The sequence below is a fragment of the Bombina bombina genome, chromosome 1, assembly GCF_027579735.1.
Source record: "Bombina bombina isolate aBomBom1 chromosome 1, aBomBom1.pri, whole genome shotgun sequence".
NCBI classification, from domain to species: Eukaryota; Metazoa; Chordata; class Amphibia; order Anura; family Bombinatoridae; genus Bombina; species Bombina bombina.
Window position 1 is genome coordinate 1,117,959,214 of NC_069499.1, and position 24,101 is coordinate 1,117,983,314.

Genomic DNA, 24,101 nt, shown 5'->3' on the forward strand with positions numbered 1-24,101 from the left:
TGTTATATATTGGATTCTCAATTATTTATTGCCAGTGATTAATGAGATCAGTCTCAATATTTAGGCCTTTCGGCATTCGTGTGTTCAATTTGAAGATCCAAAAAGCCTCCTTTTTGTATAACTCCTTTACTCTACTGCCTCCTCTAGGTTTGTTTTTGATAATATCTATAATCATCCAGGTAAATGTTTTGACACTACCTCCATGTTCATAGATAAAGTGCTTAGATGCCCCTGTTGCTGTCCTCCCTTTCTCAATGTCATTCAAATGTTCACGTATCCGTTCACGTGTCTCTCGTGTCGTACACCCTATATACTGCTTCTGACAAAATGTGCAGGTGATTGCATAAATTGCAAATTCAGAACGACAATTGGTACAGTAGTTACAGTCAAAAACTCGTTGCGTGTAGCATGACTGAAAGACCTTACCACTTGTAGTATATCCACATGCAGTGCAGCCATGTGATCCACATTTATAATGTCCCTTACAGCTAAGCCAACTGCTTTCCTTCTGTGATTTCTTAAGGGCACTAGGTGACACAATGTTGCCTATTGTTAAGTTTCTTTTTGAAACAAATTGGCAACCTTTATCTATCACTCCTTTCAGTGCTTCATCTGCCCTTAAGATTGGCAAATTTTTCTTGATAATCTCACAAACCTCCCTGTACTGATTTGAGTAGTTGGTCACAAATGTAATCTCACTTTGCCTTACCCAAATCACTGCCATCAATTGACATCTCTATCTTGTGAAATGACCTGACATAGTGTTGGCGTTTAGGCATCTCTCACCTTATAGGAAACAATATTCCCTGCACAAAGGATCCATTAACATGGTATATTAAATGAAATTACCCCAAGATATGTCTCTATTGAGACCTTTGGGTGTCATGGTATCAAGTTTCCTAATCCACTGAGCTTCTTTTTAAAAAGTAACTTTTGTCGGTCCCCACCTCTACGCAAAGGGGGTACCCCATAAACAATTTGAAATCTCAGTTGACTTTTATTGTGTGAGAACCTAGTGAAATGGTGAGCCACCGGGGCATCCTCATCATCTTTGCCTATGGCTGCTTTATGTTGGCGTATCCTGTTTCTGGCTGTTTGGGTGGTCTCGAGACAGGATACGCCAACATAAAGCAGCCATAGGCAAAGATGATGAGGATGCCCCGGTGGCTCACCATTTCACTAGGTTCTCACACAATAAAAGTCAACTGAGATTTCAAATTGTTGATGGGGTACCCCCTTTGCGTAGAGGTGGGGACCGACAAAAGTTACTTTTTAAAAAAGAAGCTCAGTGGATTAGGAAACTTGATACCATGACACCCAAAGGTCTCAATAGAGACATATCTTGGGGTAATTTCATTTAATATACCATGTTAATGGATCCTTTGTGCAGGGAATATTGTTTCCTATAAGGTGATAGATGCCTAAACGCCAACACTATGTCAGGTCATTTCACAAGATAGAGATGTCCATTGATGGTAGCGATTTGGGTATATTTTTCATAGCAGGCATTATGTAGACTTAATGTGGGAGTGTGTATTAATGGACTACAATTATTCTTATATCTGTATCTTAAGGCATGCCTCATTTTGGACTCAGTGAGGTCCCTTTGAGAATTTTGTGCTATATGACATTCCAGTATCTCTGTGGAATACTGTGATGACTTTACAATCTTATGTGCAGACTCATGAAATACCACATCACTGGTCATTTCAGTGTTGACAATATGTTAGGATAGATTGCTGTCCCTTGTGGGGTAAGTAACTGAGACAATGGATCCTGTTTGTGTCTGGGTAACCCTCTGTTTGTATGGTACCATTAATTTAGAGCAGTATTTTTCAAATAGAGAGCATAAAAAATGTATTTTCTTAGGGGAGTTTATAGAAACAGGTTCAATTCCCTCAGGTCACAGCTATGTTGCTCTGAACAGTGTGGGGTTGTTTGTGCTTTTAATATTTGGTGACTCTCGATTAGCTTAGTCTGTGGTGTTAATTAATTTCTTTTTCTTGCAATAAAGTTGTCAAGTGAATAATGTCTAGTTTAGCTTGTCACACACAGACCGAGGATCACACCCACTTATTGCTCTGTTTTTCTTTGACATAGAATGTTAATACGCTAATCTTTGAGGCTTCTACATGTCCGCAGTTAAATTCAGTTCTAAATGAGAGTGACGTGCATGGTGTGCTTGCGATTTGGAAGGGGTGTGAATGCGTAGCCCAATGAGCTTGTGGCGATATATCTGTTTAAATATTACCTCCTACCTAGCACCTGTACATTTCCTTGACAAAGGGGCGGAGTCCCCGAAACGCGCGTCGGAATCAGCGTGGACGCTGACACCTGTCCTTACCTGTGTTGTTTGAGCAACCCTGCACGCTGACAGTAAACGGCTTCCTAGACGGAGAGAGCGAGATGGGAGCATCCGGAATATCCTGACTGCTATCCATTGCCACACCGAAGATTGCTGCTTAGTCTCACGGTAATATGGACTGACTCAGGTAATACCATAGACCGTTATTTCCCAGGCTGGAGGCGAGGAATCTTACCAACGACACACAAGGTACCTTAATTGAACACCCTGGTTTGGGTTATACATCGAGTATCTGTGAAGTATATGTCATACCAGCCCATTGATTATAAGTGAAGTGGCTGTCCATAGTGAACCCCCTGGTTAGTGTTACATGCGGAGCACCTGGGTTCTTAGGTTACTAGAATGTATTTACCGTGAGTGAAGATACATTATCTTACAAGTGTGTAAGGTTGGATTAGCAGCCAGGCTTTACCTCGCTTACAATTAACTGTTTGCATATCAGAAGTGGGGGTTGCCCATATGGAAGTTGGTGATTCCTGTGTGATTGTATAACACGGACTTCTAACATTACTAGTTTCCATCAGCATTCTGAGTCTGTCACAGGACATTGCATGTTATAATTATCCGGACTTCATAACAACATAAGATTACACACCCGAATTCAACTGTAATAACTTTGTGGCATTAATTTTTCAACCATACTTGATACAAATTACTAAAAAACTCTTTTCTTTTTTATTAGTATCATTTTTCAATATTCTCATGCAGTGGTACTATTATATAAAATTTTCTTCACAGGTTATGTGACAGGTGCTGCTGTCCGTCACTCCCTGGGGACGCCCTGGGGGTGCATTTACGTTATTATTAATTTGCTTATTTTTACTCATTGTATTTTTTCTTATGTATGAATGTTGAGTGCGGATGTGTGGATTGGTGGCTGGGGTTTTGTGTGGATCAGTGTGAGTGCATCTTTGGTTTCCTCCTTGTATTTACGCAATGTCAGATTGTGTATGACATGATGTGTAAGTATTAAAATATTTTGTTATATTCAATACTAAGACTCATTGGCTGGGATTATTTTATATTATATGATTATTGAGTATTGATACTCTTTAGGTGGTGCTGTCACCCTGTTGTTATATAATATATATATATATATATATATATATTTATATATATGTATTTACAGACATATATAAATACGCAAAAATATATGTATACATAATAGACTATATATATATATATATATATATATATATATATATATATTATATACACACAAGAACCTGAAAACATGTAAAAACATGTTTATGCAATATTCATATTGAATGTGTTAACTATAAATTTACTGTAAATATTTCACATTCCAATGTTCTTCACATAGGGGAATATGCATCTGTATATATCTTTACCTATATATAATCATCTATATATAGGTATAGATATATATTGTACCAAAAAACATATTTGGTACAAACAGAACATATTCTTCTATGTGATAATATGTATTTATGAATAAATAGAACACAATCTTCTTTGTGAGGAACATTGGCATGTGAAACATTAATATATTATGTCAGGTTAGCCAACTTGAGAAAACGCGATTGGGTTTGCGCAACTTGTTGGGTATTTGTTTTTCCCCCACTTTTTTAATATGTTAACATGGTCGCAATATTCTATGTTTGTTTTTTTGTGCACGTCGGGTTAGCACTTGCGCAAAAAAACTTTTTACTTTCATCTTGTAATATGGGCGCTACCCGACACGCACAAATAGCTTACTTCTAGCGGAGTTAACATGCGAGCAGGAAAAATAAATAACATAATCTAGCCCTAGATGGGCTGCCAGGCTCTTATCTAATGTCAAAAATAAATGTTTCTATGACTTCTCTCGTTATACAAAAAAAATAAAAAATTAAAAGGTCCAAAAGTTGTTTTTTTTCTTTTAATTACTACCTAAATTTAGTAGACTTGATATGCACTATTGATATCAAGTCTACTAAAGTCAGCAGGATTTGATACTTTTCAGACCATCATAACATTTATTACCTAGTAAGAAGGTATAAAAATAAAAATGAAACAAGCGTGCCTTACAAATTCTAGGATCCAGAAAGCCATACTTCAGGCCTTAATTTTTAGCTTGATAGAGTTTTTGTTTTCTCTTAGAGCCAGCATCTGAATATTCCAGCTTGCTCATAAGTTCACATACATTTTTTAACCCTAAATTTAAAGGGACAGTGTACCTCTTTTTAATTGTTTAAAAAGAAGATAACACCTTTACTACTTGTTCTCCACCTTTGAACAACCAACATTATAACTATTCTTTATAACCTTTAAACCTCTAGATTTCTGACTGTTTCTAAGCCCTATGCAGGCCGCCTCTTATCTCAGTGCATTTTATCAGCTTTTTACAGCCAGACAGTGCTAGTTCATGTGTACCATATAGATAACATTGTGCTCACTCCTGAGGAGTTAGGCACGAGATAGCACTAATTGCCTAAAATGCCAGTTGGTAAAAAGCACAGAGATAAGGAGGCAGTCTGCAGAGACTTAGATACAAAGGTAAAAACAGAATTTATGTTTACCTGATAAATTTCTTTCTCCTACGGTGTGTCCGGTCCACGGCTTCATCCTTACTTGTGGGATATTCTCATTCCCTACAGGAAATGGCAAAGAGAACACACAGCAAAAGCTGTCCATATAGCCCCCCTCTGGCTCCGCCCCCCAGTCATTCGACCGACGGTTAGGAGAAAAAGGAGAAACCATAAGGTGCCGTGGTGACTGTAGTGTACAGAAAAATAAAAATTTTAAACCTGACTAAAAGCCATGGCGGGCCGTAGACCGGACACACCGTAGGAGAAAGAAATTTATCAGGTAAACATAAATTCTGTTTTCTCCTACATTGGTGTGTCCGGTCCACACTACATCCTTACTTGTGGAAACCAATACCAAAGCTTTAGGACACGGATGAAGGGAGGGAGCAAGTCAGGTAACCTAAACGGAAGGCACCACAGCTTGCAAAACCTTTCTCCCAAAAACAGCCTCCGAAGAAGCATAAGTATCGAATTTGTAAAATTTAGCAAAAGTATGCAGAGAAGACCAAGTCGCTGCCTTACAGATCTGTTCAACAGAAGCCTCATTCTTGAAGGCCCATGTGGAAGCCACAGCTCTAGTAGAGTGAGCTGTAATTCGTTCAGGAGGCTGCCGGCCGGCAGTCTCATAGGCCAAACGGATGATGCTTTTTAGCCAAAAGGAAAGAGAGGTAGCAGTAGCTTTCTGACCTCTCCTCTTACCAGAATAGACGACAAACAAAGAAGATGTCTGTCTGAAATCCTTTGTTGCTTCGAAATAGAATTTTAAAGCACGAACTACATCTAAGTTATGTAACAAACGTTCCTTCTTCGAAACTGGATTCGGACACAGAGAAGGAACAACTATTTCCTGGTTAATATTCCTATTGGAAACCACCTTTGGAAGAAAACCAGGCTTAGTACGTAAAACTACCTTATCTGTATGGAATACCAGATAGGGTGAAGTACACTGCAAAGCAGACAATTCGGAAACTCTTCTAGCAGAAGAAATAGCAACCAAAAACAGAACTTTCCAAGATAGTAATTTAATATCTATGGAATGCAAAGGTTCAAACGGAACCCCTTGAAGAACTGAAAGAACACTAAATTTAGACTCCATGGAGGAGTTATAGGTCTGTAGACAGGCTTGATTCTAACTAATGCCTGTACAAACGCCTGTACATCTGGCACGGCTGCCAGACGTTTGTGCAACAAGACAGACAGAGCAGATATCTGTCCTTTTAGAGAACTAGCTGACAAACCTTTATCCAAACCCTCTTGGAGAAAGGAAAGTATCCTAGGAATTCTAATTTTACTCCAAGAGTATCCCTTGGATTCGCACCAACAGATATATTTTTGCCATATCTTATGGTAAATTTTCCTAGTCACGGGTTTTCTGGCCTGAACCAGAGTATCTATAACCGAATCTTAAAACCCACGCTTAGATAGAATCAAGCGTTCAATTTCCAAGCAGTCAGTTGCAGAGAGACTAGATTTGGATGTTCGAATGGACCTTATACTAGAAGATCCTGTCTCAAAGGTAGCTTCCATGGTGGAGCCGATGACATATTCACCAGGTCTGCATACCAAGTCCTGCGTGGCCATGCAGGAGCTATTAGAATCACCGAGGCCTTCTCCTGTTTGATCCTGGCTACAAGCCTGGGAAGGAGAGGGAACGGTGGAAACACATAAGCTAGATTGAACGACCAAGGCGCCACCAATGCATCTACTAGTGTCGCCTTGGGATCCCTGGATCTGGACCCGTAGAGAGGAACCTTGGAGTTCTGACGAGACGCCATCAGATCCATATCTGGAATGCCCCATAGTTGAGTTAACTGGGCAAAGACCTCCGGGTGACTCAAATAATCCGCCTCCCAGTTGTCTACTCCTGGGATGTGAATTGCAGATAGATGGCAGGAGTGATCCTCCGCCCATTTGATGATCTTGGATACCTCTCTCATCGCCAAGGAACTCTTTGTTCCCCCCTGATGATTGATGTACGCTACAGTCGTCATGTTGTCCGACTGAAATCTTATGAACCTGGCCTTCGCTAGTTGAGGCCAAGCCAGGAGCGCATTGAATATCGCTCTCAGTTCCAAAATGTTTATCGGGAGAAGAGACTCTTCCCGAGACCATAGACCCTGAGCTTTCAGGGAGCCCCAGACCGCGCCCCAGCCTAAGAGACTGGCGTCGGTCGTGACAATGATCCACTCTGGTCTGCGGAAACTCATTCCCTGAGACAGGTGATCCTGAGTCAACCACCAGAGGAGTGAGTCTCTGGTTACCTGGTCCACTTGAATCTGGGGAGACAAGTCTGCATAATCCCCATTCCACTGTTTGAGCATGCACAGTTGCAATGGTCTTAAATGAATTCGAGCAAAAGGAACCACGTCCATTGCCGCAACCATTAGTCCTATTACCTCCATGCACTGAGCTATGGAGGGCTGAGTAATAGATTGAAGAACTCGACAAGCGTTTAGAAGCTTTGACTTTCTGACCTGTCAGAAAAATCTTCATTTCCACAGAGTCTATTATTGTTCCCAGAAAGGGAACCCTTGTGGACGGGGACAGGGAACTCTTTTCTATGTTCACCTTCCACCCGTGAGACCTGAGAAAGGCTAAAACAATGTCTGTATGAGCCCTTGCTTTGGAAAGGGACGACGCTTGAATTAGAATGTCGTCTAGGTAAGGTGCTACTACAATGCCCCTTGGCCTTAGGACCGCTAGAAGGGAACCTAGCACCTTTGTGAAAATTCTGGGAGCAGTGGCTAAAACGAACGGAAGAGCCACGAACTGGTAATGTTTGTCCAGAAAGGCGAACCTCAGGAACTGATGATGATCTTTGTGGATAGGAATATGCAGGTACGCATCCTTTAAGTCCACGGTAGTCATATATTGACCCTCCTGGATCGTTGGTAAAATCGTCCAAATGGTTTCCATTTTGAATGATGGAACTCTGAGGAATTTGTTTAGAATTTTTAAATCCAGAATTGGCCTGAAAGTTCCTTCTTTTTTGGGAACTACAAACAGGTTTGAGTAAAAACCCAGACCTTGTTCCGCTGTTGGAATTGGGTGTATCACTCCCATCTTTAATAGGTCTCCTACGAAACGTAAGAATGCCTGTCTCTTTATCTGGTCTAAAGATAAGAGAGACATGTGGAACCTTCCCCTTGGAGGAAGTTCCTTGAACTCTAGAAGATACCCCTGAGAGACAATTTCTAGTGCCCAGGGATCCAGAACATCTCTTGCCCAAGCCTGAGCAAAGAGATAAAGTCTGCCCCCTACTAGATCCGGTCCCGGATCGGGGGCTACCCTTGTTCCAGCCTTGCAATGGTTTCCATGCTGGTTTAGGCTGGGAAGCGTTACCCTCTTGTCTAGAGGCTGCAGAGTTAGGAGCCGGTCCGTTCCTGAAATTGCGAAAGGAACGAAAATTAGACTTATTCTAAGCCTTGAAAGGCCTATCCTGTGGGAGGGCATGGCCCTTTCCCCCAGTGATGTCTGAAATAATCTCCTTCAATTCTGGCCCGAAAAGGGTCTTACCTTTGAAAGGAATATTAAGCAATTTTGTTTTGGACGACACATCTGCCGACCAAGATTTTAGCCAAAGCGCCCTGCGCGCCACTATTGCAAAACCTGAATTTTTCGCCGCTAATTTAGCCAATTGAAAAGCGGCATCCAAAATAAAGGAATTATCCAACTTTAGTGCGTGAATTCTGTCCATGACTTCATCATATGGAGTCTCCTTTTGGAGCGAATTTTCTAGTTCATCGAACCAAAAAGACGCTGCCGTGGTGACAGGAATAATGCACGAAATTGGTTGAAGAAGGAAACCTTGCTGAACAAAAATCTTTTTAAGCAATCCTTCCAATTTTTTATCCATAGGATCTTTGAAAGCGCAACTGTCCTCTATAGGAATAGTCGTGCGCTTAGCTAACGTTGAAACTGCCCCCTCTACCTTAGGGACCGTTTGCCATGCATCCCTTCTGGGGTCGACAATGGGGAACATTTTCTTAAATATAGGAGGGGGAACAAAAGGTACACCTGGCTTCTCCCACTCCTTAGTCACTATGTCCGCCACCCTCTTGGGTATCGGAAAAGCATCAGCGTGCACTGGGACCTCTAAGAATTTGTCCATTTTGCACAACTTCTCTGGAATCACCAAAGAATCACAATCATCAAGGGTAGCTAGCACCTCCTTAAGCAGGGCGCGGAGATGTTCTAGCTTAAATTTAAATGCCACGATATCAGGTTCTGCCTGCTGAGAAATTTTTCCTGAGTCAGAAATTTCTCCCTCAGACAGACCCTCCCTCACTGCCAACTCAGATTGATGTGAGGGTATAACAGATAAATTATCATCATCGCCTACTTGCTCATCCTCTGTATTTAAAACTGAGCAATCACGCTTTCTAGGAAATGCTGGCAGTTTGGATAAAAGAGCTGCTATAGAATTATCCACTACTGCTGTTAATTGCTGCATAGTAACAAGCATTGGCGCGCTAGATGTACTAGGTATCGCCAGCGCGGGCAAAGCTGGTGTTGACACAGAAGGAGAGGATGATGAACTATCCCCACTACCTTCATTTAAAGAATCATCTTGGGCAACATTATTAAATGTGACAGTACTGTCCTTACTTTGTTTGGACGCCATGGCACAATTTGCACATACATTAAATGGGGGAACCACCTTGGCCTCCATACACACAGAACATATGCTATCTGAAGGTACAGACATGTTAGACAGACTTAGGCAGGCTTTTAATGCAATAAAAACAATTTTAAACAAAACCGTTACTGTCTCTTTAAATAATAAAAAGGGCACACTTTATTTCTGAATGATCGAAAAACTATCAAAGAAATATCCGATCTTTATGAAATTTATACCCCAGTGTCTTAATGCTTTGAAAGTATTGCACACCAAATGTCAAGTCTTTTAACCCTTAAATGAGCAAACCGGAGCTAATAATCTCAATTTACCGGTTTAAACACACTACAGTCCCAGCCACAGACTTTGCTGTGGCTTTTACCTTCCTTAGGGGTTATTCACCACAGTAATAAGCCTCTCTGAGTCCTTTTCTAAGCCACTGGACCCTCTCACGTGAAGCTGCATGCACTGCTTAGAGAAAGTAACTGCGCATCTGAGGCGCGAAAACAGAATTTATGCTTACCTGATAAATTACTTTCTCCAACGGTGCGTCCGGTCCACGGCGTCATCCTTACTTGTGGGGAATATCTCTTCCCCAACAGGAAATGGCAAAGAGTCCCAGCAAAGCTGGCCACATAGTCCCTCCTAGGCTCCGCCCACCCCAGTCATTCGACCGACGGACAGGAGGAAAAAAATAGGAGAAACCATAGGGTGCCGTGGTGACTGTAGTTAGAGAAAATAATTCATCAAACCTGATTAAAAAACCAGGGCGGGCCGTGGACCGGACACACCGTTGGAGAAAGTAATTTATCAGGTAAGCATAAATTCTGTTTTCTCCAACATTGGTGTGTCCGGTCCACGGCGTCATCCTTACTTGTGGGAACCAATACCAAAGCTTTAGGACACGGATGAAGAGAGGGAGAAAATCAGGTTACCTAAACGGAAGGCACCACGGCTTGCAAAACCTTTCTCCCAAAAATAGCCTCCGAAGAAGCAAAAGTATCAAATTTGTAAAATTTGGCAAAAGTGTGCAGTGAAGACCAAGTCGCTGCCTTACATATCTGATCAACAGAAGCCTCGTTCTTGAAGACCCATGTGGAAGCCACAGCCCTAGTAGAGTGAGCTGTGATTCGTTCAGGAGGCTGCCGTCCGACAGTCTCATAAGCCAATCGGATGATGCTTTTAAGCCAAAAGGAAAGAGAGGTAGAAGTTGCTTTTTGACCTCTCCTTTTACCAGAATAGACGACAAACAGAGATGTTTGTCTGAACTCTTTTGTAGCTTCTAAGTAGAATTTTAGAGCACGGACTACATCTAAATTGTGTAGCAAACGTTCCTTCTTTGAAACTGGATTCGGACACAAAGAAGGTACAACTATCTCCTGGTTAATATTTTTGTTGGAAACAACCTTTGGAAGAAAACCAGGCTTAGTACGCAAAACAACCTTATCTGAATGGAACACCAGATAGGGCTGAGTACACTGCAGAGCAGATAACTCAGAAACTCTTCTAGCAGAAGAAATAGCAACCAAAAACAAAACTTTCCAAGATAACAACTTAATATCTATGGAATGTAAAGGTTCAAACGGAACCCCTTGAAGAACTGAAAGAACTAGATTTAAACTCCAGGGAGGAGTCAAAGGTCTGTAAACAGGCTTGATCCTAACCAGAGCCTGAACAAATGCTTGAACATCTGGCACAGCTGCCAGTCGTTTGTGTAGTAAGACAGATAAGGCAGAAATCTGTCCCTTTAGAGAACTCGCAGATAATCCTTTATCCAAACCTTCTTGTAGAAAGGAAAGGATCTTAGGAATCTTTATCTTATTCCATGGGAATCCCTTGGATTCACACCAGCAGATATATCTTTTCCATATTTTATGGTAAATTTTTCTAGTTACCGGTTTTCTGGCTTGAACCAGAGCATCTATCACAGAATCTGAAAATCCACGCTTTGATAGAATCAAGCGTTCAATCTCCAAGCCGTCAGCTGGAGGGAGACCAGATTTGGATGTTCGACTGGACCCTGTACAAGAAGGTCCTGTCTCAAAGGTAGCTTCCATGGTGGAGCCGATGACATATTCACCAGGTATGCATACCAAGTCCTGCGTGGCCACGCAGGAGCTATCAAGATCACCGAGGCCCTCTCCTGCTTGATCCTGGCTACCAGCCTGGGAATGAGAGGAAACGGTGGAAACACATAAGCTAGGTTGAAGGTCCAAGGCGCTACTAGTGCATCCACTAGAGTCGCCTTGGGATCCCTGGATCTGGACCCGTAGCAAGGAACCTTGAAGTTCTGACGAGACGCCATCAGATCCATGTCTGGAATGCCCCATAATTTGGTAAACTGGGCAAATATCTCCGGGTGGAGTTCCCACTCCCCCGGATGGAAAGTCTGACGACTCAGATAATCCGCCTCCCAGTTTTCCACTCCTGGGATGTGGATCACAGATAGGTGACAGGAGTGATCCTCCGCCCATTGCATTATTTTGGTCACTTCTTTCATCGCCAGGGAACTCCTTGTTCCCCCCTGATGATTGACATAAGCAACAGTCGTCATGTTGTCTGATTGGAATCTTATGAATCTGACCTTTGCTAGCTGAGGCCAAGCCCTGAGAGCATTGAATATCGCTCTTAGTTCCAGAATGTTTATCGGGAGAAGAGACTCTTCCCGAGACCATAGTCCCTGAGCTTTCAGGGATTCCCAGACCGCGCCCCAGCCCACTAGACTGGCGTCGGTCGTGACGATGACCCACTCGGGTCTGCGGAAGCTCATTCCCTGGGATAAGTGGTCCAGGGTTAGCCACCAACGGAGTGAATCTCTGGTCTTCTGATCTACTTGAATCACTGGAGACAAGTCTGTATAGTCCCCATTCCACTGTTTCAGCATGCACAGTTGTAATGGTCTTAGATGAATTCGCGCAAAAGGAACTATGTCCATTGCTGCAACCATCAACCCTACTACTTCCATGCACTGAGCTATGGAAGGACGTGGAACTAAATGAAGAACTTGACAAGCGCTTAGAAGTTTTGACTTTCTGACATCTGTCAGAAAAATCCTCATTTCTAAAGAATCTATTATTGTTCCCAAGAAGGGAACTCTTGTCGACGGAGACAGAGAACTTTTTTCTATGTTCACCTTCCATCCGTGAGATCTGAGAAAGGCCAGAACGATGTCTGTATGAGCCTTTGCCTTTGAAAGGGACGACGCTTGTATTAGAATGTTGTCCAAGTATGGTACTACTGCAATACCCCTCGGTCTTAGAACCGCTAGAAGGGACCCGAGTACCTTTGTGAAAATCCTTGGAGCAGTGGCTAACCCGAATGGGAGGGCCACAAACTGGTAATGTTTGTCCAGAAAGGCGAACCTTAGGAACTGATGATGTTCTTTGTGGATAGGAATATGTAGGTACGCATCCTTTAGATCCACGGTAGTCATAAATTGACCTTCCTGGATTGTAGGTAGAATCATTCAAATGGTTTCCATTTTGAACGATGGTACTCTGAGAAATTTGTTTAGGATTTTTAAATCCAGAATTGGTCTGAAGGTTCCCTCTTTTTTGGGAACTACGAACAGATTTGAGTAAAATCCCATTCCTTGTTCAGCCATTGGAACTGGGTGTATCACTCCCATCTTTAACAGATCTTCTACACAATGTAAGAATACCCGTCTCTTTATTTGGTTTGAGGATAAGTGAGATATGTGAAACCTTCCCCTTGGGGGTAGTTCCTTGAATTCCAGAAGATAACCCTGAGAAACTATTTCTAGCGTCCAGGGATCCTGAACATCTCTTGCCCAAGCCTGAGCAAAGAGAGAGAGTCTGCCCCCCACTAGATCCGGTCCCGGATCGGGGGCTACTCCTTCATGCTGTTTTGTTAGCAGCAGCAGGTTTCTTGGCCTGCTTACCCTTGTTCCAGCCTTGCATTGGTTTCCAGGCTGGTTTGGTCTGTGAAGCATTACCCTCTTGCTTAGAGGATGCAAAATTAGAGGCCGGTCCGTTCCTGAAATTACGAAAGGAACGAAAATTAGACTTATTCTTGGCTTTGAAAGGCCTATCTTGTGGGAGGGCGTGGCCCTTTCCCCCAGTGATGTCTGAGATAATCTCTTTCAATTCTGGCCCAAAGAGAGTTTTACCCTTGAAGGGGATATTAAGCAATTTTGTCTTGGATGATACATCCGCTGACCAAGACTTTAGCCAAAGCGCTCTGCGCGCCACAATTGCAAACCCTGAATTTTTCGCCGCTAATCTAGCTAATTGCAAAGCGGCATCTAAAATAAAAGAATTAGCCAACTTAAGTGCGTGAACTCTGTCCATAACCTCCTCATATGGAGTCTCTCTACTGAGCGACTTTTCTAGTTCCTCGAACCAGAACCACGCTGCTGTAGTGACAGGAACAATGCACGAAATGGGTTGTAGAAGGTAACCTTGCTGTACAAAAATCTTTTTAAGCAAACCCTCCAATTTTTTATCCATAGGATCTTTGAAAGCACAATTATCCTCGATAGGAATAGTAGTGCGCTTGTTTAGAGTAGAAACTGCCCCCTCGACCTTAGGGACTGTCTGCCATAAGTCCTTTCTGGGGTCGACCATAGGAAATAATTTCTTAAATATAGGAGGGGGGACAAAAGGTATGCCGGGCTTCTCCCACTCCTTATTCACTATGTCCGCCACCCGCTTGGGTATAGGAAAAGCGTCGGGGTGCACCGGAACCTCTAGAAACTTGTCCATCTTGCATAATTTTTTTGGAATGACCAGGTTGTCACAATCATCCAGAGTAGATAACACCTCCTTAAGCAGTGCGCGGAGATGCTCTAATTTAAATTTAAATGTCACAACATCAGGTTCAGCCTGTTGAGAAATTTTTCCTGAATCTGAAATTTCCCCATCTTACAAAACCTCCCTCATGGCCCCTTCAGATTGGTGTGAGGGTATGACAGAGCAATTATCATCAGCGCCCTCTTGCTCTTCAGTGTTTAAAACAGAGCAATCGCGCTTTCTCTGATATGCAGGCATTTTGGATAAAATATTTGCTATGGAGTTATCCATTACTGCCGTCAATTGTTGCATAGTAATAAGCATTGGCGCGCTAGAAGTACTAGGGGCCTCCTGCGTGGGCAAAACTGGTATAGACACAGAAGGAGATGATGTAGAACCATGTCTACTCCCTTCATCTGATGAATCATCTTGGGCAACTTCATTATCTGTGGCAGTACTGTCCTTACTTTGTTTGGACGCTATGGCACAATTATCACACAATTTTGAAGGGGGAGACACATTGACTTTCATACATATAGAACATAGCTTATCTGAAGGTACAGACATGTTAAACAGGCTTAAACTTGTCAATAAAGCACAAAAACCGTTTTAAAACAAAACCGTTACTGTCTCTTTAAATTTTAAACAGCACACTTTATTACTGAATATGTGAAAAAATATGAAGGAATTGTTCAAAATTTACCAAATTTTCACCACACTGTCTTAAAGCATTCAAAGTATTGCACACCAATTTTCAGAGCTTTAACCCTTAAAATAACGAAACCGGAGCCGGTTACAGTTTTAACCCCTCTACAGTCCCAGCTACAGCCTTTGCTGCGACTTTACCAAACCCAGGGGGGAATACGATACCAAATTAAGCCTTCTAAGAACTTTTCCAACTACTTTCAGATCCTCACACATGCATCTGCATGTCTTGCTCTCAAAAGTAACTGCGCAGTAATGGCGCGAAAATGAGGCTCAGCCTACAACTGGGAAGGCCCTTCCTGACTGGAAAAGGTGTCTAACACAGTGCCTGACGTTAAAAAACGTTCCCCAAGTTTATAAGTGTGAAATACCAGCATAAACATGTATAAAATGTCCAAATAAAGCAATCGATTTTCCCCATAAAAGTGTCTACCAGTTTTATAGCCCATATTAAGCCCTTTATTCTGTTTGAGACTAAGAAAATGGCTTACCGGTCCCCATGAGGGGAAATGACAGCCTTCCAGCTTTACACAGTCTTGTTAGAAATATGGCTAGTCATACCTTAAGCAGAAAAGTCTGCTAACTGTTTCCCCCAACTGAAGTCTCAACAGTCCTATGTGGAAACAGCAAACGATTTTAGTTACTGTCTGCTAAAATCATCTTCCTCTCACAAACAGAATTCTTCCTCTTTTTCTGTTTCAGAGTAAATAGTACATACCAGCACTATTTTAAAATAACAAACTCTTGATAGTAGAATAAAAAAACTACAACTAAACACCACATACTCTTAACCATCTCCGTGGAGATGTATATTACTATAACAGTGGTGATTATGCAAAACTGGGGAATGGGTAATAAAGGGATTGTCTATTTTTTTAAACAATAACAATTTTCTGGTAGACTGCACCTTTAAAAAAGTTTTCAAATAGGAGATGAAAACTGTGGCTTAATGTCTAAATGCTTTAAACAAATTTTTAATAATGCTATATGCTCCCATCCATCCTAAAATCACCTTGACATGTGAAAAAAATATTCTAGTCACGGTACTTACTATATCTTCTTTATGAATCAGATGAAACTAACAACATACTATGGCTATGTGAGTTTCCATCACCCTATCAGCCTCTTAATGTTTAGTGAATTTTAGACAGTCATAAAAGGGGCAGTGAAGTCAAAATTAAACTTTCTTGATTCAGACGGAGAATGCATTTTTAAACAAAGTTCCAAATCATTTCTATTATCAAAGTTGCTTTGTTCTCTTGGTATTCTTTGTTGAAGACTAAGCCTAGGTAGGCTGATAAAAGCTCAGGAGTATGCACATGTCAATAGCTGTCTATAGTAGCAGTGTTTATAACTATGTATAACACTGCTATAATCAGTGTTGCAAACAGAACTAAGCAAAATTGATAACAGAAGTAAATTGGAAATGTATTTAAAATGTCATACTCTATTCAGTCAATTTAAATTTCACTATACTGTCCCTTTAAACCAAATACTCAGAGGTTAATTACTATCTATATGTCTGCAGATTAGTGGGTTGGACACAACAATCGTAATACACTTATCCTGCTTAAATTACTGATGGTTACAGAACCTTAAATCCCCTCTGTTTTAAGTCCTGCTTAAAGGGACAGTGTACTTTAAATGCCCTCTCTTAATGTGATGCCGATTCATTTAAACTGCTGGACTTTATTCATTTGTTTTTTTAAATCCTTTACCTTTATTTTGTCATTTGAAATTGATGGTTTTTATTCTTTTGAAACCTCCACCTATACTAAATTTTTTTTTAAATACTGCAGGAATTGCTATATAGAAGCTAAGTTAACAGAAACTGCATCAGAGGAAATCAACCTTCTAGAAGGGGTGGGGAAGAGATCAGCCCTTTTGAAAGGGTATTCCTGAATCAGCTTTAAATACAATTAATTCTTATGTGCTGCTTGACTAAGTACACTATTAGCGTCTTGAGACCCTCACGGGTGATTAGTTTGCGCTCTATAAATACACGATAGATAGATAGATAGATAGATAGATAGATAGATAGATAGATAGATAGACTATATATGAATAAACAAATCAATGTGCTCACCTCTGCTCAAATATGGTAAGCCTTGACATCTGGTATGTCTCAAGTCCTAGAGGAAATACAACTGGACAACCCTGCCCTATTACTTTTGGAAGTCTAAGCTAGTCTAAACTAGGCACGTGCATAAATTCATGTTAGTTTTATAAACAAATGCCAAATATTGCCACAGGCAGCAGCAAATTTGCTGTTTGACGCTCGATTTATCAAATGTATAAGTGCAACACACAAATATCTGTGCAAACCCACTAATAAATCCAGCTCCAAAAAAAGGGCAGAATGCAGCTTTAGCCATGTTTAGCATTAATTTCTAAAATGAATGATGAATACAAATGAATGCACATACCTAGTCTAAACATGCATCATATAAAATAAAGCTCTCTCGCACGTTTCTGCATTGTTTGATGAACATGGGCTAGGCTTGGTGACACAGGGCTCTGTCTGTGTTGTGTTAGTTTCCTTATGTAACCTGGCACTACTGCACGATATTACCACAAACCGGTTAGATAGGTTTGCCTCTCACACATTAGAGTCCCTCCATCTCACCTTTCAGAGCCTTCTGTAGGGTTTCTAAGCAGCTCACAAGGTGCTGGTGACCACCAGATATCATTCCAGTCCTTTTCTCCTGTGGGATAGGAAGGGATTATATATGTATCTAAACTCTTTCCTGCATAAGGGGGCCTACAACTTATGCAAGTTTGTAGGCAACACAGTGCAATGAAAAAGTTCCTCTATTTGTTCGACCTTTATTCTTACCATGATCTGCCGTACCATCTTAATGGTCTCTGGCCAGGGCCTGTTCTGGCTGTACTTGGCATGGAGCCGCTCCAAGAGTGAAGAACTCATCTTTTCTGGGCTAGGGGAACCTACTGAAAAGGAGAATATATGATCTTACTGGCCAGACAAGAAAAAGAGAGATCCAATATAGAGCTTTACAGTTGAATTTCTGTAATTACTAGGGCAGTTTATAAAACAAACATGTTTTATAGCAATTATCACATTAAAAAACAAAAACAAAACAGAGACCTCCTTATTAGGGAACCCCCTACACAACCCATACCTCAATCTCATGCCATGCCCATTCTCTTAATTACACCCACTCATACGAAATATTCTGTAAATACGCCAATATCTTATAATAAGATCTTTCCAACACTCTTGACTATTATGGGTGTGTTAAGAATAAATGCAATATGATTTTCTGCTTTTTATCTCTACAGCACTACTGTATAAACTTTACAAGTTGTTATTCATATAACATTGTTTTCTAATCTCTGTAATGTCTATGAAAGTTGTCAATAAAAAATTTAATTAAAAATCCCCCCAAACAATTAAAAATCAGAAAAGAGAAAAAAATAAAATAAGCAAAGACAGAGATAAAAACAGTGTTAAATAAATGGTAAAAAGTACCCTGAAAAAACATGCTTTCCATATTTATAGGTAGAAGAAACTTGAATTATGCTTACCTGATAATTTTCTTTTCTTCTGATGGAAAGAGTTCACAGCTGCATTCATTACTTTTGGGAATTAAGAACCTGCCCACCAGGAGGAGGCAAAGACACCCCAGTCAAATGCTTAAATACTCCTCCCACTCCCCTCATCCCCCAGTCATTCTGCAGAGGAACAAGGAACAGTAGAAGAAATATCAGGGTTAAAAGGTGCCAGAAGAATAAACAACGATGCCCCACATAAAAAATACGGATGGGGAGCTGTGGACTCTTTCCATCAGAAGTAAAGAAAATTATCAGGTAAGCATAATTTAAGTTTTTCTTCTTAAATGGAAAGAGTCCGCAGCTGCATTCATTACTTTTGGGAAAACAATACCCAAGCCACAGAGGACACTGAATGCCAAGACGGGAGGGAACAATAGGCGGCCCATTTTGAGGGCACCAAGCCTGAACCACTACCCAACAAAAACCCTGCTTTGTCCGAAGCCGAGAAAACTTTGAAAGGAAAAAGCCCCGAGGACACTGACCCACAGATAGTCCAGAAGCCTAGCTAGAGACCGAAAAATCTGACTCAACTGAGCCAACAGTCCTCCAGGAGACACCGTCGCCCAACAGTCGGTCCCTCACCCCTCACTAATGAAGGGAACACCAGCCTAAACTCCAAAAGAGATAGGCAAGGAAGGACCGAAGAGAAACCTAAGGTCACCACAAATTCATAGAAGGTAAAACCCCAATAGCGAGCCCAGCCAAATGGGTCCTGACAAACAAACGCCTAGATTACGAGTCTTGCGTTAGCCTTAAAAAGCAGTGTTAAAGGGACCTAACGCTGCTTTTTAACGCCCGCTGCTATTACGGGTCAGACAGGTACAGATGTACCGCTCACTTTTTTTCCGCGATTTTATCATACCGCAAATCCCCTTACGTCAATTGCGTATCCTATCTTTTTAATGGGATTTTCCTAACGCCGGTATTACGATCGCTGGAAAAAGTGAGTGGTACACCCTCTCCTGTCCAGACTCCTAACGCATTTAAAAGTCAGTAGTTAAGAGTTTTATGGGCTAATGCCGGAACATAAAGCTCTTAACTAAAGTGCTAAAAAGTACACTAACATCCATAAACTACCTATTAACCCCTAAACCGAGGCCCCCCCCCACATCGCAAACACTATAATAAAATTATTTAACCCCTGCCGACCGGACATCGCCGCCACTTTAATAAATGTATTAACCCCTAAACCGCCACACTCCCGCCTCGCAAACACTAGTTAAATTTATTAACCTTATAATCTGCCGTCCCTAACATCGCCGACACCTACCTACATTTATTAACCCCAATATGCCACCCACATCGCCGCCACTATAATAAATATATTAACCCCTAAATCTAAGTTTAACCCTAACACCCCCTAACTTAAATATAATTTAAATAAAATGAAAATAATTACTACAATTCAATAAATGAATCCTATTTAAAACGAAATACTTACCTATAAAATAAAACCTAAGCTAGCTACAATATAACTAATAATTACATTGTAGCCATCTTAGGGTTTATTTTTATTTTACAGGCAAGTTTGTATTTATTTTAACTAGGTACAATAGTTATTAAATAGTTATTAACTATTTAATAACTACCTAGCTAAAATAAATACAAAAGGACCTGTAAAATAAACCCTAAGCTAAGTTACAATTACACCTAACACTTTTATTAAACTAATTCCCGAAACTAACTACAATTAATTACAATTAATTTAAATAAACTACATTACGAAGAAAAAAAAAAAACTAAATTACAGAAAATAAGATAATTACACCTAATCTAATCCCCCTAATAAAATAAAAAAGCCCCCCAAAATAATAAAATTCCCTACCCTATACTAAATTACAAATAGCCCTTAAAAGGGCCTTTTGTGGGGCATTGCCCCAAAGTAATCAGCTCTTTTACCTGGAAAATAAAAGATAATACCCCCCCAACATTAAAACCCACCACCCATACACCCAACCCTATTCTAAAAACCACCCACCCCCCCTTAATAAAACCTAACACTACCCCCTTGAAGATCACCCTACCTTGAGATGTCTTCACCCAGCCGGGCACAAGTGGACCTCCAGAGGGGCAGAAATCTTCATCCGATCCGGCCAGAAGAGGACATTCAGACCGGCAGAAGTCTTCAACCAGGTGGCATCTTCTATCTTCTTCCATCCGGAGCGGAGCGGGTCCATCTTGAAGACATCCGACGTGGAGCATCCTCTTCCTTCTTGATTCGACGACTGAATGAAGGTTCCTTTAAGTGACGTCATCCAAGATGGCTTCCCTTCAATTCCGATTGGCTGATAGAATCCTATCAGCCAATCGGAATTAAGGTAGGAAAAATCTTATTGGCTGATGCAATCAGCCAATACGATTGAAGTTCAATCCTATTGGCTGATCCAATCAGCCAATAGGATTGAGCTTGCATTCTATTGGCTGATTGGAACAGCCAATAGAATGCAAGCTCAATCTTATTGGAACAGCCAATAGAATGCAAGCTCAATCCTATTGGCTGATTGGATCAGCCAATAGGATTGAACTTCAATCGTATTGGCTGATTGCATCAGCCAATAGGATTTTTTCTACCTTAATTCCGATTGGCTGATAGGATTCTATCAGCCAATCGGAATTGAAGGGAAGCCATCTTGGATGACGTCACTTAAAGGAACCTTCATTCAGTCGTCGAATCAAGAAGGAAGAGGATGCTCCACGTCGGATGTCTTCAAGATGGACCCGCTCCGCTCCGGATGGAAGAAGATAGAAGATGCCACCTGGTTGAAGACTTCTGCCGGTCTGGATGTCCTCTTCTGGCCGGATCGGATGAAGACTTCTGCCCCTCTGGAGGTCCACTTGTGCCCGGCTGGGTGAAGACATCTCAAGGTAGGGTGATCTTCAAGGGGGTAGTTAGGTTTTATTAAGGGGGGATTGGGTGGGTTTTAGAGTAGGGTTGGGTGTGTAGGTGGTGGGTTTTAATGTTGGGGGGGTATTGTCTTTTTTTTTTACAGGTAAAAGAGCTGATTACTTTGGGGCAATGCCCTGCAAAAGGCCCTTTTAAGGGCTATTTGTAATTTAGTATAGGGTAGGGAATTTTATTATTTTGGGGGGCTTTTTTATTTTATTAGGGGGATTAGAGTAGGTGTAATTAGCTTAAAAAAATTGTAATTATTTTTTTATTTTCTGTAATTTAGTGTTTGTTGTTTTTTGTACTTTAGTTTATTTAATTTAATTGTAGTTAATGTAATTAATTTAATTATAGTGTTGTGTTAGGTTTAATTGTAATTTAGGTTAGGATTTATTTTACAGGTAAATTTGTACTTATTGTAACTAGGTGGTTATTAAATAGTTAATAACTATTTAATAACTATTGTACCTAGTTAAAATAAATACAAAGTTGCCTGTAAAATAAATATAAATCCTAAGATGGCTACAATGTAACTATTAGTGAGCATCGGCACTCAGAAAACCAGGCCAACCATAACCAGGTTAATTAGTCAGAGTAAAGGTCATAGCCCAAGTTCCCTGGTACTGGGGAACCCCGAACCGGCCCTAGAGCCTAAAAATCCGGTAACAACCGCAATGGGATCCACAGGGGAAAACGCTGAGTGAAACCTCAGCAACCGGAAGCACCAGGGTGAAGATAGGTCCAAGCCCCCAATTGTTTAAACAAACAATAACCGAGAACACCCCGTCTGATATAAAAAACAGACCCACAGGGAGATATCAATGCAATATCCAGATCAACCCAGATAACGAGAATAACTTGCAAGTCCCGACCCAAGGAAGAGACCACCCCTTGCCGAAGTCCAACACTCACAAGGAGTTAAGGTGTTAAAAGTCGTACAACAACACTAGAGCCACAGGACCACAAGCAAGGGGATACCTTGAGGCCAAAAACACTCGAGCAAAGGCTGGTCTCCACATCACCTCCATACATCAGAGGATCACAGAGAGAAAAGGATGCGGAGCGTCCCCAGCTCCGGGGAAGAACCCTAAGCAGAGCCCAAAGGAGATCACGCCCAGAGTCCCTAAAAGGGAACAACCATCTCCCGGAGGGAAAACCCGGTCCCTAAAAGGAGACCTAACCCCCACAGAGAAAACAGAGGAACCAAAAAGTTAATGTGCAAATAGCCGCAGCTGCTCCCAGAGCGTCAGAAGGCCAAGCCGCCCAAATCGGCAGCAAGAGGGCACTAAGTCCTCCAACCCTTCACAGCATGGGGGAGGAAACTCTAGGTCCTGATAATATCAGACGCAAGAGAGAGTGACACAGCGGAACTCCACAGACCCAGTCAACCAGATTGAGGGCTAATAAGGACTGAAACAATCCTTCCTGCCTCACGGACCCACAGGTCCTCTAGAATGCTTAGCTAAACTTGTTGAAACAAAAACAAGAAACACAAATGATAATATGAGCACTCGCCGCCTAGACTGGACCAGCCAAGCAGAAACAGCGCCACGTGTCTGAACATCCACGAGACAGAAAAACCCAAACAGGACCAGCCTGCTGCCAGGGTCCTAACTGTTTCATAAATCCTCCCCCAGAGGGGAAGTAGGAATAACAGACAAACATAGGACTAACATGCCCCTTAACAAAGTGAGTATTGATCCCAGAAAGTTCCCGAAGGAAACATAAAAACAAAAATAAAAGACATTGGATAAAAGAAAATATAAGGCAACCCGTAGGTTAACGCCCAAGAAGAAATAAGCCTACCCGCAGGACCAGCCAAACACAACCCTGATCTTCCAACAAAACTGGGAAGGATCTCAATAATAGACAATCCGGAGATTACTTCATCCCCTCATGTCTAATGAGGTGAGCCATTCGAAGTAGAAGACTGTAGTTTCCGGTATCCGCTAAGGATATGGTCGTCTAATAACTGAAAAACATGTGTGAGTAATACGCGAAGGTGAGCTATCCTGTAACGAAAGGCACAACACTCAGGGACAGCTACAACCGCAGGGAACTGTACAGGCCCTCCCAAGGCCCGGGAGACCTGGGACAATAGGGCACAAGCACAATCGCAAATAAACGCCTGGACTTGGCAGACGAATAAACGCCAAAAATATGTGGAAGCGAAAACGTGCTACAACCTCTGGGGAGGAACAAGCCGCCCTGCAAGGAGGGATAAACATAATCTGGGTTATCCGCATGTGTAGTAGGAGGGAGCAGTAGCGCAGTAGGAGGGAGCAGAGCGCCTTGTTCCCCGAGCCCGGGGAACAAGGCGCTCTAATACGGCATACCGAACATAACTGATTGACATGTGTCAGCGAGGTCAAACCGGATTCTTCACAGGAAGAAGAATCTGAATCTGAAATTTGAACCGTCTCAGCACCAGAATCTTCCATAACTGGATATAGAAAATTTGCATATATGGACTATAAGAAAAACAAAAACTAAATGGCACCCGACACCCACAATGGCTGGGGCACTCACCACCTCCTATGAACCAGACCCCTGTGGACCAGAATATCTCCATCGCCACATGGTCAGGAATCGGAAGACCAGAACAAAATCACGCCCAAGGTAAACCGTACAGTCCATAAAAGAGCGCCCAACCATGAGGTTGCGTCACTTC

At 41.6% G+C, this 24,101-nt stretch overlaps 1 protein-coding gene across 2 annotated transcripts in view; it reads right to left on the reverse strand.

The window, feature by feature from the left end:
- MED1 (mediator complex subunit 1) overlaps positions 1-24,101 on the reverse strand; it is a 282,755-nt gene that overhangs the window by 217,483 nt on the left and 41,171 nt on the right. Inside the window, exons 2-3 of one of the 2 annotated variants that reach the window (XM_053697957.1) lie at positions 17,807-17,919; positions 17,597-17,675 (exon numbers count right to left, since the gene is read on the reverse strand). In XM_053697957.1, the coding sequence (XP_053553932.1) occupies positions 17,597-17,675; positions 17,807-17,896 (169 nt within the window). In that variant the 5' untranslated portion in view covers positions 17,897-17,919. The remainder of the gene's footprint in view (positions 1-17,596; positions 17,676-17,806; positions 17,920-24,101) is intronic. The other variant, XM_053697967.1, reaches the window with a different exon arrangement.